This window comes from Panulirus ornatus, chromosome 13 (assembly GCF_036320965.1).
Source record: "Panulirus ornatus isolate Po-2019 chromosome 13, ASM3632096v1, whole genome shotgun sequence".
NCBI classification, from domain to species: domain Eukaryota; kingdom Metazoa; phylum Arthropoda; class Malacostraca; order Decapoda; family Palinuridae; genus Panulirus; species Panulirus ornatus.
This window is the reverse complement of record NC_092236.1, coordinates 21436906-21454980: the sequence shown is the minus strand read 5'-3', so window position 1 is coordinate 21454980 and position 18075 is coordinate 21436906. Positions and strand designations below refer to the sequence as shown.

Genomic DNA, 18075 nt, shown 5'->3' with positions numbered 1-18075 from the left:
CAGGAAACATCAGTGAAGGGGTCAAGGGGGAATGATAACAGGCTGTGATGGTGAGGAGGAGATGGAGTGAGTACTTTGAAGGATTATTGAATGTGTTTGTTGACAGAATGGCAGATGTAGAGTGTTTTGGTCTGGGTGGTGTGCGAAGTTAGAGAGGCATGGAGGGTTGTTTGGTGAAGAGAGAAGAGGTGGTAAAAGCCTTGCAGAAATGAAATTCAGCTAGGTGGCAGAAGTGGATGGTACTGCAAGTGAATTTATTAAGAAAGGGGGTGAATGTGTTTTTGGTTGGATGGTAAGGATATTCAATGATGTGTGTATGGATTACAGTGAAGTGCCTGAGGATTGGCGGAATGGATGTATAGTGCCCTTGTACAGAAGCAAAGGGGATAAAGGAGAGTGTTCAAACAACAGAGGCATAAGTTTGTTGAGTATAGCTGGAAAATTGTATGGCAGGGTATTGATTGAAATGGTAAGGGCATGAATAGAGCATCAGACTGGGGAGGAGCAGTGTGATTTCAGAGGTGGTAGAAGATGTGTGGATCAGGTGTTTGCTTAGAAGAATGTGTGTGAGAAAAACTTAGAAAAAGATGGATTTGTATGTGGCATTTATGGATCTGGAAAAGGAATATCATAGGGTTGATAGAGATGCTTTGTGGAGGCATTAAGAATATATGATGTGGGAAGTAAGCTGCTAGTAAAGAGAAGTTTTTATCAAGGGTTTAAGGCATGTGTACAAGTAGGAAGAATAATTGGTTCCCAGTGAAGGTCAGTCTGTGGCAAAAGTGTGTGATGTCACCCTGGATGTTTAATTTGTTTATGGATGGATTGGTTAAGGAGGTAAATGCATGAATTTTGGAGACAGGGACAAGTAGGTAGTCTGTTGGGGATAAGAGGGCCTGGGAAGTGAGTCAGTTATTGTTTACAAATGATGCAGCACTGGTGGCTGATTCAAGTGAGAAAGTGCATAAGTTGGTGACTGAGTTTAGAAAAGTGTGAAAGTAGAAAGTTGAGAGTAAATGTGAACAGAAGTAAGTTTATTAGGAAGTTAAGAGTAAATGTGAATAAAAGCAAAGTTATTAGGTTAAGCAGGGTTGAAGGACCAGTTAGCTGGGATGTAAGTTTCAATGGAGGGAAATTGGAGAAAGTGAAGTGTTTTAGATATCTAGGCAGCAAATGGAACCATGGATGCAGACATGAGTCATAGGGTGGTGGAAGGGGTTAAGGTTCTAGAAGCAATGAAGAATGTGCGTAAATGGAGACCGTTATCTAGGAGAGCAAAAATGGAAATGAGATGTTTGAGGACAATTTGTGGTGTGAGGTGGTTTGATCGAGTAAGTAATGAAAGGGTATGAGAGATGTGTGGTAATAAAAAGAGTGTGGCTGAGAGAGCAGAGGAGGGTGTGTTGAAATGGTTTGTACATATGGAGAGAATGCATGAGGAAAGGATGACAAAGAGGATAGATGTGTCAGAGGTGGAGGGAACAAGAAGCAGGAGACCACAAAGGATGTGGAAGGATGGAATGAAAAAGATTTTGAGTGACTGGGGCCTGAACATGCAGGAGGATGATTGGCATGCATGGAATAGAGTGAATTAGAATGATGTAGTATAGAGGGGTCAAACTGCTGTCAATAGACTGAACCAGGGAATGTGAAATGTCCAGGGTAAACCATGGAAAGGTCTGTGGGGCCTGGATGTCAACTGGGAGCTGTGGTTTCGGTGCATTACATATGACAGATAGAGAATGAGTGTGAGCTGATATGGCTTTTCTTCATCTGTTTCCTGGCACCACCTCGCTGACACGGGGTGGCAATGCTGTTTCCTGTGGGGCAAGCAAGTATGAATATGTACATATGTAAGTGTATGTGTATGTATGTATACCTGATCCCCAATTTACGACCATCCATACATACAACCGGAAAAAAAATATGAATAAAAAATAAAATATGAAATATGAGCTAAAGAATCTTAAATAAAGCAAAAAAAGGAACAATAGAATCATACAATAAAGTTTGTTGACAAAAAACAAGATAATCATGATAGAAATTGAGTACAATTAAGGAATGCTGTACAGGTATAGGAATTCTACATGCTACATGCCATGCTGACATGCGTCTGACTTACGTCCATTTTGAGATACGATCAGTTGGTAAGAACGGAACTCAGACATATGTCAGGGAGGGGGTGTATATATGTATATGTATGGAAAGGATCACAATTTTGTGCATGGACTCATAGGAATGTATACGTACGTGTATGTGCATGTATGTATATATGTGTGTATATGAGCGAATGTGTCTTTCTTCATTCGTTTCCTAGAGCTACCACACTAACACGGGAAATGGCAATCAAGTACAATAACATAATAACTGAATATACATCAAAAATGAGATGGCCTTGATCAGAGTATCATACTGTGCCTGCTGTCTCAGTAAAATGAAGAAAAAAGTCTAATCATTAAATATAAAGAAACATAAAAATCTGATTGAGAGGGTACAAAAAAGAGCACCTAAGGTGGTACATAATTAAGGTGACTAAGCTATGATGAAAGGCTGCTAGCAGCCTTCACTTCCTAAATCAGCTGAATGATACTGATAGTAAAAAAAATTTCCAAGAGATGAAGCATCAGAGTAACCAGAGGCCATGACAAAAAGCTGGGCAAAAAGCAAGTTAGAAATGATATTCAGAAACTGGATTAGTGTTAGGGTGATGAAAGGCTGGAATTAACTAACCAATAAGGCAGTAAAAGCTGACAGTTTACAAAGTTTTAAGAGGTTTTCTGATGGCATAAGAAGCTTGAGTGATAAGAGCCCCACAAACATAGAACTCTTTCCCTACACTATACAATTAGGGTAATCACAAATAGGCAACTTTACACTCAAGAGAAGACAAAGGAGGAGGAGGCCTAGCTCTCCTAATAAGTGCTAACTTTAAGTTTCAGGATAGAGTAGTAGACAGCCCATTCTACCAATGGTTAATGGGAGGGATACCTTTGGAAAAGGAGTGCAAAGTGATATTGATATTAGTGATCTAAAGCAAAAGTAAAATGAAACAATGAAGGAACAATCAGGATGGTACAAGAAGCAGTAAAACATACTGATAATAAGGGATTTCAATTACAAAGAGACATACGGAATTTTGGATTTTCATGGTGGTAAAAATTCAAAGAGTGTGTACACAAGAATTTCCCAAATCATTATGTCAATGACCATATTATGATGAGAGGGATTGATACAAAATCATTGCTAGATCCTATATCACACATGGATATTGAAAACATGATATATGATGCACCACTTGGAAATAATGTAATCCTTTCATTCGGTCATTTGGTAAACAAGGACGTTAAAGGAGTAGGGATGAGTCAAGAGTTAAAGAGCAGATATAATCATGGAAACTACACATAACTTGAGAATGTCAGTGACAACATAGACTGGGAAGTGGGGTTCAGTTGCCTAGAACCTGGTATTATGATAAAAGATTCTGTGAAATATACAATGAAAGATAAAGAAAATGGGCACCTTTTGCCTCAAACATAAAGCTAAAGTTAAGAATAAGGGAGGATTGGTTCAATAAAAGATGTCAAAGAACAAAGGAGCTTAGAGATGTGCTGTGACAAAGATACAGGTCAGCCAGCATATGTATGGTGTAAGAGCAAGGAAAGAATATGGCAGGATAAGAATGGAGGAACAAAGAAACTTTAAAATGAATATTGTGGAAAATCTAAAAGTTTTCCATAAATCCATCCAGAGTAAATCATCAGGTTTAGGAATTCAGAGGTAAGAACCATAAAGGATGATGTACGGATAAGTGAGGAGCTTAACAAAAAGCTAGTAAATATTTTCACAGTGGAAGACACCATAGCCCCAATAACAAGATGGTAAGGGGAGGAAGTCTTACAAGCATTGTGATAGTCAGAAAAGAAATTAACAAAGTTCTAAAGGGTCTTAACACAAACAAGGCTCTTGGTCCTGATGGAATTTCACCCTATATGAGTTTTGGAAAGAGGGGCAAGTATGAAGTCTGTTGGGGATGAGAGAGCCTGGGAAGTGAGTCAGTTGTTGTTCAATGATGATACATCGCTGGTGGCTGATTCATGTGAGAAACTGCAGAAGCTGGTGACTGAGTTTGGAAAAGTGTGTGGAAGAAGAAAGTTAAGAGTAAATGTGAATAAGAGCAAGGTTATTAGGTACAGTAGGGTTGAGGGTCAAGTCAATTGGGAGGTGAGTTTGAATGGAGAAAAACTGGAGGAAGTGAAGTGTTTTAGATATCTGGAAGTGGATCTGGCAGCGGATGGAACCATGGAAGCGGAAGTGGATCATAGGGTGGGGGAGGGGGCGAAAATCCTGGGGGCCTTGAAGAATGTGTGGAAGTCGAGAACATTATCTCGGAAAGCAAAAATGGGTATGTTTGAAGGAATAGTGGTTCCAACAATGTTGTATGGTTGCGAGGCGTGGGCTATGGATAGAGTTGTGCGCAGGAGGATGGATGTGCTGGAAATGAGATGTTTGAGGACAATGTGTGGTGTGAGGTGGTTTGATCGAGTGAGTAACGTAAGGGTAAGAGAGATGTGTGGTAATAAAAAGAGCGTGGTTGAGAGAGCAGAAGAGGGTGTTTTGAAGTGGTTTGGGCACATGGAGAGGATGAGTGAGGAGAGATTGACCAAGAAGATATATGTGTCGGAGGTGGAGGGAACAAGGAGAAGAGGGAGACCAAATTGGAGGTGGAAGGGTGGAGTGAAAAGGATTTTGTGTGATCGGGGCCTGAACATGCAGGAGGGTGAAAGGAGGGCAAGGAATAGAGTGAATTGGAGCGATGTGGTATACCGGGGTTGACGTGCTGTCAGTGGATTGAATCGGGGCATGTGAAGCGTCTGGGGTAAACCATGGAAAGCTGTGTAGGTATGTATATTTGCGTGTGTGGACGTATGTATATACATGTGTATGGGGGGGGGGCCATTTCTTTCGTCTGTTTCCTTGCGCTACCTCGCAAACGCGGGAGACAGCGACAAAGTATAATAAAAAAAAAAAAAAAATGTGCTGATACATAAGATAAACCTCTTGAAATATTGTTCAAAATGTCATGGAGAAGGCAAAAGACCCAAGCAACTGAAAAAAGGCACACTTCACACTCGTCTATAATACACAAAAGGAGACTAGGAAGAGGTGTTGAAATGCAGATCAGTCTACCAGGTGAGCATGGTCTGTAAGGTACTGGAAAAGTAATTAGAAAGCAATTGGATGACTTCCATTAAGGAAAAAGATCACCTTACAGAGAGACAATCACTTCCAGGGAAAGAAGGATATGCATAACAAACTTCTTATATTTCTGAAAGAGAATGAGCTCTGTAGTGGAAAAAAGAAGGCTAAATGGATTGCTTATATTTGGACTGCCAGAAAGCATTTGATACTGTGCTGCACGAGAGAATGATTAAGAAGCTTTATCACTAAGCAGGAATAAGGGTGAGATTCCTTCAATGGATGGATTATATCAGTGGAAAAGACGTGCTGTCAGTGGATTGAATCAAGGCATGTGAAGCGTCTGGGGTAAACCATGGAAAGCTGTGTAGGTATGTATATTTGCGTGTGTGGACGTACGTATATACATGTGTATGGGGGGGGGGCCATTTCTTTCGTCTGTTTCCTTGCGCTACCTCGCAAACACGGGAGACAGCGACAAAGTATAATAAAAAAAAAAAAAAAAAAAAAGGACACATCAGAGAAGCCTTCTTAAATGGTTTGAGGTAACCAGCAGAAGTCCTCATAGTTCTGTTCTAGGACCACAACTCTACCTAATTTATGCCTGTGACTTTCCAGAAGGTGTGGAATCCAATCTGAATAAATTTGCATATGATGCAAAGGTCATAAAGGAATTAAAAAGCATCAAGTTACAAGGAGACGTTGAAAGACTCCAAAGCTGGTCTGATACACAACCGATAAAGTTCAGTCCAAGCAAATGTAAAGTACTGAGCCTGGATCACAATGAAAGGCCTTGATATGAATATTTTCAAGACTTAAATAAGTTGAGGGAATCTGTGTGTGACAGAGACTAGGGAGTGGACACTGTCGCAAATCTGTTCCTAAAGTCCCACCTGAGAATAGTTATGGACATCAACTGTCTTTAGGCAAATATCAGAATTCCATTCAAGTTCATGGATAATGAAATATTCAACAAGCTGTTCACATAATACATAAGGCCAAAATTAGAATATGTTTCTCAAGTATGGTCACTGCAATTAAAAAAAAACACAGCCAACAGAAAGGTCCAAAAACAGACAACAGACTGATGACACAAACAATGAACACTTCTTCAAAAGATGCTGGGACAGATCAACTAGACAACTTTTTGGACATGATATAAAGCATGAAACTTATCAAAGATGTGAAGGAGTATTTCTACAGTGTAAGATTGGTGAATTAATGGACTACGTTGAGTAAACAAATAGTTAATGAGGAACACATACAACAGTTCATAACATTTTATGATAAAGAATGGTCAAGAGATGGGGCCCCACAAGTGTTAACCTCCCTAACCATAGAGTACATATAAGTAATCAAAAATAGGTAACTATACACACACACACACACACACACACACACACACACACACACACACACACACAAAGAAACTCTGATAAAAATACTGTGGAAAAGACACAAGAAAATACAAAACTTTTTCATAGATTCATCAGGTATAAGTTGCCAATAAAAGAGCACCAAATCAGGCTGAGACTGAGAGGGAAAATCTGGATGATGAAAAGAATATGAGGAATTGAATAACATGTTACAAAGTGTTTTTACAGTGGAAAACACTACAGCCTCAACACCAATGGGATGGAATGGGGAGGAGGTTTTAGAAAACACTGAGACATCTGGAAAAGACGTTAACAGAGTATAAAAAGGTTTTGACCTATAAAAGGCTCATACCCCTGATCAAATTTTCACTGTGTGATGAAAATGTGTGTAGATATTCTGAGTAAACCTTCTGAATTATGGTTCAAGATGTTGCTAGAGAAAGGAGACCAGGAACAGGCACTAAAATAGATGTCTAACTGACATAAATGGTCTATACAGTTCTGGAAAAAATAATTAGACACCAAATATGGAAATGACTTTCTACAGAGATGAAATTATCTAAGTAAAAGACATTACAGTTTCAAGGAAAAGAGGTCATGAGTAACAAACCTATCAAATTTCTATGGAACCGTGAGCTCTGTTTTGAAGTAAAGGGAAGGCTGAGTGGACTGTTTTTATCTGGATTGCCAGAAAAAAATTGACACTGTAATGCATGGGGGGATGATTAAGAAGGTGGAATATCAGAAAGGAATAAAAGGTAAACCCCTTCAATGGAAAGAAGACTATCTCAGCAGAAGGGAACAAAGGACACATGTCAAAGAAGCCTTTTATAGCTATATGGGTCATGGTGACCAATGGAGTGCCACAAGGTTCTGTTCTGGGACCATTACTCTTCTAACTATATGACTAGCCTAAAGGTATGAACGCCTACCAGAATATGTTTGCAGATGATGCAAAGGTCATGAGTGAAGTGAAAAGCAAGGACTGGATCAACTTACAAGGTGATCTAAATAAACTTTTAAGTTATTCCAATACATGGTGAAATTCAATCTAAGCTATTGTAAAGTAATGAGGATGGGATGGTGAAAAATGGCCTCATTATGATAACCATCATGCAGAAAACAAGCTTCAGGATTCTGTGTGTGAGAAGAACTTCAAGTCTTTAAAACTTATGATGTAGAAAATAAACAGCTTTTCATGAGATACAGGAACACAACAAACAGAGGACATAACATGAAATTAAACAAGAAACTTATTAAGTGAAAAAGTACTTTATAGTATAAGAGTGTTGAGTGAATGAAATAAAATGAATGGTGATGTGGTTAATGCAGACAGCATACAAAAATCAAAGTTGCTGTGTGATAGCAGAGGATGTTCTAAAGATCAACACATGAGCACAGATATATGTATACATACAATCATAAAACATATTCTCCACACAGTCACTGTTTGTGTCAATCATACCAGTGCTGCTCATGTGTACCAATATATACCTTAACTAGTTTCCATTGCAATCAAAATTATCATTTTTGTTTCCTTTCAACTTACCTTATCTAACACTGGATTTGTAAATGACTACACTAATGAAATAACCATCCATGCAACTATCTTTTTTTACTCCACTCACTGTAAGCGCGTATTTTCTAGTCCCTCCTCACCTCTCCCATCAGTGCTCTCCCTGATCTTTTGTTCCTCATACTCCAGCCTTGACTCCAGCTTCATCTCTGGTGTGGCCTGCTCCAGTAACAGCTTTTGTTGGAGGGATAACCACTCCTCATGACGTTTCTGATAATCTCTCAATTCTCCTAAAGTACGCTGAAGTGATCTGTAGTGAATATTCAAGAATTTCAAATAAAAAACCTTTTGTACAAAAGAAAACAAGACCAACCATATTAAGTGTGGTAATCAAGTCTGTTATTACCAAAAAAATAATTCACTTATAACACAACAGAGCAACAATCCAATCACTGGTCAACAAAATTTTAACTTCTTTTGGTCCCATGACCTAGAATATAAATTAGGTGGACTCTATAGTACTTTTTATGAATTCAAATCTGCTTTCAGAATTTATCTAAAGGGCATGGTTTTTGATTGACAGTGCAATTAAATCTTACAATAAGTATATGTTACTCATTCATGAATAAGGCTGGTATTACACTTAAAAGACTTACCTCTAAAATGCAAGTGTATGATTTTTGGTTATATTTGGCCTCAGGAACATCCTCCTTAGTGTCCAGAAGTAATCTGCCAACATATATAGGCTCCATTTTCCTTGGTACCACTTTTCCAAGTCCAAAATGCCCTGGTGAAATATTTTGCCATGTTCGTCACTGACTGCCCCAAGATTTTCCAGGAAAAAGTCTAAGTGCAAGTCCAAACAGTGAATTCTTAGACTCATATTGCACCTCAGAGCTTTATATCAAGTCAACAGATCTTTTACATCACTGTAGTTTTCTGATCTGTGATTCCCCAAAATCTTTGGAAACTCTTTTAAATGAAAGCCATGTAGTGTTTCAACTTCATTTAGCTCTTCATCAAATATTTCCTCTCGAAGCAGTTCCCTGATCTATGGTCCAACAAAAATACTCTCTTAGATTATTACATCACTCATTCTGAAAAATTCATTCCTCAAATATGTGAATCCATGGCCAGTTTTGTCCATAACTATGACAAACTTCCTTATCAACCCAAGCTTAATGTGCAAAAAAAGGAGGCAGATAAATTTTCTCAGGATCAACAAGAGGAGGATTGATGACATTCTTCTTCAATGGAGCCAGTGATGTTCATTTTGGCCATACTTTCTTTACAGAATGATTCTTCTTGTCCCAGCTGTCCCACTCACAGAGGAAACAACAGAACTTTGTGTAACCATGCTGCATTCTGAGTAAAAGTGCCATAACCATTAGGTCAACATATACATTCCACTCAAAGTCCCCATACTTAATTTTCTTCAAAAGAAGCTTTACGTTATCATACAATTCCTTCATGTTAGCTACTTGAGCCAGAGGAATGGAAGGAAACCTATTTCCTATGTGGAGGAGAACCACTTTCAAGCTTACTTTTGTTGAGTCAATAATCAAGTGCCACTCATCTGTGTTATATTAGTGGCCAAGTGCCTCCATAACAGAAGGTACATCACTGCAAAACAAGGGAGAAAAATTCCTTGAAAATAACATTGTGATCATGATAAAAACAAACTTCACTTTCATTCTGGAGAAGATTCTAGCCCTTTAACTTGGAACCCAAAAATTCAGTTTGCTTCTTATACAAATTTAAATCGTGGATGAGATCATTAAGACCTCCGTGACTCAGCAAATGTGGTTCACTTGAAGAACAGCTTGCTTCAAATGTTGGATCCATATTGTCCTTTACTTGGTCCACTTTCTCATCATCACTCAGTGTCATGTTTCTTGGAGGCTCTTGCACAGATAATTTGTGACGATGTGGTACTGGCCTCATAGCATAAGGTAAATTAGGATATCTAACAGTTTGAGGAAAGGAACCTGGATGTTTTGGCTCTGAGTGAAACGAAGCTCAAGGGTAAAGGGGAAGAGTGGTTTGGAAATGTCTGGGGAGTGAAGTCAGGGGTTAGTGAGAGGACAAGAGCAAGGGAAGGAGTAGCAATACTCCTGAAACAGGAGTTGTGGGAGTATGTGATAGAATGTAAGAAAGTAAATTCTCGATTAATATGGGTAAAATTGAAAGTTGATGGAGAGAGGTGGGTGATTATTGGTGCATATGCACCTGGGCATGAGAAGAAAGATCATGAGAGGCAAGTGTTTTGGGAGCAGCTGAATGAGTGTGTTAGCGGTTTTGATGCACGAGACCGGGTTATAGTGATGGGTGATTTGAATGCAAAGGTGAGTAATGTGGCAGTTGAGGGAATAATTGGTATGCATGGGGTGTTCAGTGTTGTAAATGGAAATGGTGAAGAGCTTGTAGATTTATGTGCTGAAAAAGGACTGATGATTGGGAATACCTGGTTTAAAAAGCGAGATATACATAAGTATACTTATGTAAGTAGGAGAGATGGCCAGAGAGCGTTATTGGATTACGTGTTAATTGACAGGCGTGCGAAAGAGAGACTTTTGGATGTTAATGTGCTGAGAGGTGCAACTGGAGGGATGTCTGATCATTATCTTGTGGAGGCTAAGGTGAAGATTAGTATGGGTTTTCAGAAAAGAGGAGTGAATGTTGGGGTGAAGAAGGTGGTGAGAGTAAGTGAGCTTGGGAAGGAGACCTGTGTGGGGAAGTACCAGGAGAGACTGTACAGAATGGAAAAAGGTGAGAACAATGGAAGTAAGGGGAGTAGGGGAGGAATGGGATGTATTTAGGGAATCAGTGATGGATTGCGCAAAAGATGCTTGTGGCATGAGAAGAGTGGGAGGTGGGCTGTTTAGAAAGGGTAGTGAGTGGTGGGATGAAGAAGTAAGAGTATTAGTGAAAGAGAAGAGAGAGGCATTTGGACGATTTTTGCAGGGAAAAAATGCAATTGAGTGGGAGAAGTATAAAAGAAAGAGACAGGAGGTCAAGAGAAAGGTGCAAGAGGTGAAAAAAAGGGCAAATGAGAGTTGGGGTGAGAGACTATCAGTAAATTTTAGGGAGAATAAAAAGATGTTCTGGAAGGAGGTAAATAGGGTGCATAAGACAAGGGAGCAAATGGGAACTTCAGTGAAGGGCGTAAATGGGGAGGTGAAATCAAGTAGTGGTGATGTGAGAAGGAGATGGAATGAGTATTTTGAAGGTTTGTTGAATGTGTCTGATGACAGAGTGGCAGATATAGGGTGTTTTGGTCGAGGTGGTGTGCAAAGTGAGAGGGTTAGGGAAAATGATTTGGTAAACAGAGAAGAGGTAGTAAAAGCTTTGCGGAAGATGAAAGCCGGCAAGGCAGCAGGTTTGGATGGTATTGCAGTGGAATTTATTAAAAAAGGGGGTGACTGTATTGTTGACTGGTTGGTAAGGTTATTTAATGTATGTATGACTCATGGTGAGGTGCCTGAGGATTGGCGGAATGCGTGCATAGTGCCATTGTACAAAGGCAAAGGGGATAAGAGTGAGTGCTCAAATTACAGAGGTATAAGTTTGTTGAGTATTCCTGGTAAATTATATGGGAGGGTATTGATTGAGAGGGTGAAGGCATGTACAGAGCATCAGATTGGGGAAGAGCAGTGCGGTTTCAGAAGTGGTAGAGGATGTGTGGATCAGGTGTTTGCTTTGAAGAATGTATGTGAGAAATACTTAGAAAAGCAAATGGATTTGTATGTAGCATTTATGGATCTGGAGAAGGCATATGATAGAGTTGATAGAGATGCTCTGTGGAAGGTATTAAGAATATATGGTGTGGGAGGCAAGTTGTTAGAAGCAGTGAAAAGTTTTTATCGAGGATGTAAGGCATGTGTACGTGTAGGAAGAGAGGAAAGTGATTGGTTCTCAGTGAATGTAGGTTTGCGGCATGGGTGTGTGATGTCTCCATGGTTGTTTAATTTGTTTATGGATGGGGTTGTTAGGGAGGTAAATGCAAGAGTCCTGGAAAGAGGGGCAAGTATGAAGTCTGTTGGGGATGAGAGAGCTTGGGAAGTGAGTCAGTTGTTGTTCGCTGATGATACAGCGCTGGTGGCTGATTCATGTGAGAAACTGCAGAAGCTGGTGACTGAGTTTGGTAAAGTGTGTGGAAGAAGAAAGTTAAGAGTAAATGTGAATAAGAGCAAGGTTATTAGGTACAGTAGGGTTGAGGGTCAAGTCAATTGGGAGGTGAGTTTGAATGGAGAAAAACTGGAGGAAGTGAAGTGTTTTAGATATCTGGGAGTGGATCTGTCAGCGGATGGAACCATGGAAGCGGAAGTGGGTCATAGGGTGGGGGAGGGGGCGAAAATTTTGGGAGCCTTGAAGAATGTGTGGAAGTCGAGAACATTATCTCGGAAAGCAAAAATGGGTATGTTTGAAGGAATAGTGGTTCCAACAATGTTGTATGGTTGCGAGGCGTGGGCTATGGATAGAGTTGTGCGCAGGAGGATGGATGTGCTGGAAATGAGATGTTTGAGGACAATGTGTGGTGTGAGGTGGTTTGATCGAGTAAGTAACGTAAGGGTAAGAGAGATGTGTAGAAATAAAAAGAGCGTGGTTGAGAGAGCAGAAGAGGGTGTTTTGAAATGGTTTGGGCACATGGAGAGAATGAGTGAGGAAAGATTGACCAAGAGGATATATGTGTCGGAGGTGGAGGGAACGAGGAGAAGAGGGAGACCAAATTGGAGGTGGAAAGATGGAGTGAAAAAGATTTTGTGTGATCGGGGCCTGAACATGCAGGAGGGTGAAAGGAGGGCAAGGAATAGAGTGAATTGGAGCGATGTGGTATACAGGGGTTGACGTGCTGTCAGTGGATTGAATCAGGGCATGTGAAGCGTCTGGGGTAAACCATGGAAAGCTGTGTAGGTATGTATATTTGCGTGTGTGGACGTGTGTATGTACGTGTGTATGGGGGGGGGGCCATTTCTTTCGTCTGTTTCCTTGCGCTACCTCGCAAACGCGGGAGACAGCGACAAAGTATAAAAAAAAAAAAAAAAAAAAACAGTATGCTTGCATTTTGATGTTATTTATTCTATTTTGCTTTGTCGCTGTCTCCTGCATTAGCAAGGTAGCGCAAGGAAACAGACGAAAGAATGACCCAACCCACCCACATACACATGTATATACATACACATCCACACATGCAAATATACATACCTATACATCTCAATATACACATATACATACACACACAGACATATAAATATATACACATGTACATAATTCATACTGTCTGCCCTTATTCATTCCCATCACCACCTCGCCACACATGGAATAACAACAGCCTCCCCCCTCATGTGGGCGAGGCAGCACTAGGAGAGACAACAAAGGCCCCAATCGTTCACACTCAGTCTCTAGCTGTCATGTAATAATGCACCAAAACCACAGCTCCCTTTCCACATCCAGGCCCCACAGAACTTTCCATGGTTTACCCCAGACGCTTCACATGCCCTGGCTTCAATCCACTGACAGCACGTCGACCCTGGTATACCACATCGTTCCAATTCACTCCATTCCTCGCACGCCTTTCACCCTCCTGCATGTTTAGGCCCCAATCACTCAAAATCTTTTTCACTCCATCTTTCCACCTCCAATTTGGTCTCCCACTTCTCCTCGTTCCCTCCACCTCTGACACATATATCCTCTTGGTCAATCTTTCCTCACTCATTCTCTCCATATGACCAAACCATTTCAAAACACCCTCTTCTGCTCTCTCAACCACACTTTTTTTATCACCACACATCTCTCTTACCCTGTTATTACTTACTCGATCAAACCACCTCACACCACATATTGTCCTCAAACATCTCATTTCCAGCACATCCACCCTCCTCCGCACAACTCTATCCATAGCCCACGCCTCGCAACCATACAACATTGTGAGAGCCATCATTCCTTCAAACATACCCATTTTTGCTTTCCGAGATAATATTCTCGACTTGCAAACATTCTTCAAGGCTCCCAGAACTTTCAACCCCTCCCCCACCCTATGATTCACTTCCGGTTCCATGGTTCCATTCGCTGCCAAATCTACTCCCAGATATCTAAAATACTTCACTTCCTCCAGTTTTTCTCCATTCAAACTTACCTCCCAATTGACTTGACCCTCAACCTTACTGTACCAAATAACCTTGCTCTTATTCACATTTACTCTCAGCTTTCTTCTTTCACACACTTTAGCAGACTCAGTCACCAGCTTCTGCAGTTTCTCACATGAATCAGCCACCAGTGCTGTATCATCAGGGAACAACAACTGACTCACTTCCTAAGCTCTCTCATCCACAACAGACTGCATACTTGCCCCTCTTTCCAAAACCCTTGCATTCACCTCCCTAACAACCCCATCCATAAACAAATTAAACAACCATGGAGACATTACACATCCCTGCCACAAACCTACATTCACTGAGAACCAATCACTTTCCTCTCTTCTACACGTACACATGCCTTACATCCTCGATAAAAACTTTCACTGCTTCTAACAACTTGCCTCCCACACCATATATTCTTAATACCTTTCACAGAGCATCTCTATCAACTCTATCATATGCCTTCTCCAGATCTAAAAATGCTACATACAAATCCATTTGCTTTTCTAAGTATTTCTCACATACATTCTTCAAAGCAAACACCTGATCCACACATCCTCTACCACTTCTGAAACCACACTGCTCCTCCCCAATCTGATGCTCTGTACATGCCTTCAACCTCTCAATCAATAACCTCCCATATAATTTACCAGGGGGCAAGTATGAAGTTTGTTGGGGATGAGAGAGCTTGGGAAGTGAGTCAGTTGTTGTTCGCTGATGATACAGCGCTGGTGGCTGATTCATGTGAGAAACTGCAGAAGCTGGTGACTGAGTTTGGTAAAGTGTGTGGAAGAAGAAAGTTAAGAGTAAATGTGAATAAGAGCAAGGTTATTAGGTACAGTAGGGTTGAGGGTCAAGTCAATTGGGAGGTGAGTTTGAATGGAGAAAAACTGGAGGAAGTGAAGTGTTTTAGATATCTGGGAGTGGATCTGGCAGCGGATGGAACCATGGAAGCGGAAGTGGATCATAGGGTGGGGGAGGGGGCGAAAATCCTGGGGGCCTTGAAGAATGTGTGGAAGTCGAGAACATTATCTCGGAAAGCAAAAATGGGTATGTTTGAAGGAATAGTGGTTCCAACAATGTTGTATGGTTGCGAGGCGTGGGCTATGGATAGAGTTGTGCGCAGGAGGATGGATGTGCTGGATATGAGATGTTTGAGGACAATGTGTGGTGTGAGGTGGTTTGATCGAGTGAGTAACGTAAGGGTAAGAGAGATGTGTGGAAATAAAAAGAGCGTGGTTGAGAGAGCAGAAGAGGGTATTTTGAAGTGGTTTGGGCACATGGAGAGAATGAGTGAGGAAAGATTGACCAAGAGGATATATGTGTCGGAGGTGGAGGGAACGAGGAGAAGAGGGAGACCAAATTGGAGGTGGAAAGATGGAGTGAAAAAGATTTTGTGTGATCGGGGCCTGAACATGCAGGAGGACAAAAGGAGGGCAAGGAATAGAGTGAATTGGAGCGATGTGGTATACCGGGGTTGATGTGCTGTCAGTGGATTGAATCAAGGCATGTGAAGCGTCTGGGGTAAACCATGGAAAGCTGTGTAGGTATGTATATTTGCGTGTGTGGACGTATGTATATACATGTGTATGGGGGTGGGTTGGGCCATTTCTTTCGTCTGTTTCCTTGCGCTACCTCGCAAACGCGGGAGACAGCGACAAAGTATAAAAAAAAAAAAAAAAAAAAAAAAAATAATTTACCAGGAATACTCAACAAACTTATACCTCTGTAATTTGAGCACTCACTCTTATCCCCTTTGCCTTTGTACAATGGCACTATGCAAGCATTCCACCAATCCTCAGGCACCTCACCATGAATCATACATACATTAAATAACCTTGCCAACCAGTCAACAATACAGTCACCCCCTTTTTTAATAAATTCCACTACAATACCATCCAAACCCGCTGCCTTGCCAGCTTACATCTTCCGCAAAGCTTTTACTACCTCTTCTCTGTTTACCAAATCATTTTCCCTAAACCTCTCACTTTGCACAACACCTCGACCAAAACACCCTATATCTGCCACTCTATCATCAGACACATTCAACAAACCTTCAAAATACCCACTCCATCTCCTTCTCACATCACCACTACTTGTTATTACCTCCCCATTAGCCCCCTTCACTGAAGTTCCCATTTGTTCCCTTGTCTTATGCACTTTATTTACCTCCTTCCAAAACATTTTTTTATTCTCCCTAAAATTTAATGATACTCTCTCACCCCAACTTTAATTTGCCCATTTTGATGTTATACCATTATATTTGTCAGAAAGAAATAGCAATCCGAAGTCTGATCTTTGGGTTCTCTCTACACCATAGGAATGGCAAAAGGCAAACAACATAAACCTTTTGCCCATGCTGTGAGAAACCTGACACATGTGCCACAACAAATAGAGGAGGCCCAACTTTTATCCTGGTCACCCACTTTACAACCAAAGTAATGCTCACAGCAATTTTTAGTGAAGTGTGTGAAAGAACATTTTTGCAATATGAATGTCAATTCACTGTAGATGTAGCACAAAGAATTCAGACCATTTACACAGTTTCTCAGCATTATAATGTTGGATGGGGTATCAGCATGACACTTGGATACACAAAAGCGCACTCTGTCAACAGAGTGGAAAAGACACTGTGTACACAGAGTTCTAGCCTCCAACTGACAGAGAACTGCAACTCAGGAGTGAGCACTGTTTGAATGTCCCAACATTTCCAGTCATGTTTCTGCAGGCCCCTGGAGACTCATTTATCTCAGCTTGTGCTTTCAAAAAGAAGCTATTGTACTTTGCAAATAATAAATACAGCAGTGTTTGTTAAACTTTTTGGTTCAAATGTTCCACAGAGCACTGGTACATATACACTGAATGTAATGATTTGCGAGTACGCTGGAACAAAAACACTATGGGTGATAGAGAAATCCTGAAAACATATTTGGATTCAGCATGCAAAAATACTTAAGAAACAGATATCTTTTTTCCATGGGGTAAAATCTTTGCTGACCAGTGGTATCTATCAGTCAACTCTATTCCCATTCCTGTATCCAACCTCTCAGTTCATGTCACACATCCTCAACTCATGTCCAGTGTGCTAATTTGAAAAAAGGCTTCAATACCAATATAAAAACTTCTAAGTGAAAAAAAAAAGCTTCCACACCAACATAAATGTTTCTTAATTTTTTACTTTACACAATCAGTACAATCTTCATGTGAGACCAATATCTCTATTCACATCTCCATCCTCACAGACCCCTACTGCACAAGGATCACAAATCATTCTTTAAGCATCCTTAACTAAAAGAACTCTTACATTCAACAACTGACTCACTATGTCTCTCCATCTCTATCATGGTCTAACAATTATTCATGTACATTCACAAACCCACAGACTTATTTTATATGCCATTTACTATTTGTGGAATTAGGCAACTCTACACAAAGAAATAGTTTCCAAATTCCAAGAACACTATCTATGATTTCCATCTCCAGTGCTCAACAGCCTGAATTTATGAATTAAATGATGAACTATTCTACTACCCTCTGCATCTTTATCCATGTCTGCATGCACATACATGTCCATGTCTTGGTTAAATCTTAAGAGTTCATTTGTCAGCCATTATTTGATGTAGTCATATCACTTCATGTGCAGATGCATGCTGATGAAAAATTCTGCATGCCACCAAAGGCAGATTACCTGAGCCTACATTTCATGCTTTACAGACATACATCATAATCAGTGATTACCTTCAGTTTCTTCCTGTTTAGACACAGGAAAACCAAGGTTCCATATCCATACATCAAACCCTGAGACAAATGCCAACATGCAGGCTTTTCACACATCAGAGATCTCAGAGAA

General features: G+C 40.5%; 1 protein-coding gene across 3 annotated transcripts in view; it reads right to left on the bottom strand.

Moving 5' to 3' along the window:
- LOC139752803 (tetratricopeptide repeat protein 17) overlaps positions 1 to 18075 on the bottom strand; it is a 232207-nt gene that overhangs the window by 174808 nt on the left and 39324 nt on the right. For all 3 annotated transcript variants that reach the window (XM_071668723.1, XM_071668721.1, XM_071668722.1), the window contains one exon: positions 8232 to 8398. In XM_071668723.1, coding sequence (XP_071524824.1) covers positions 8232 to 8398 — 167 coding nt within the window. The remainder of the gene's footprint in view (positions 1 to 8231; positions 8399 to 18075) is intronic.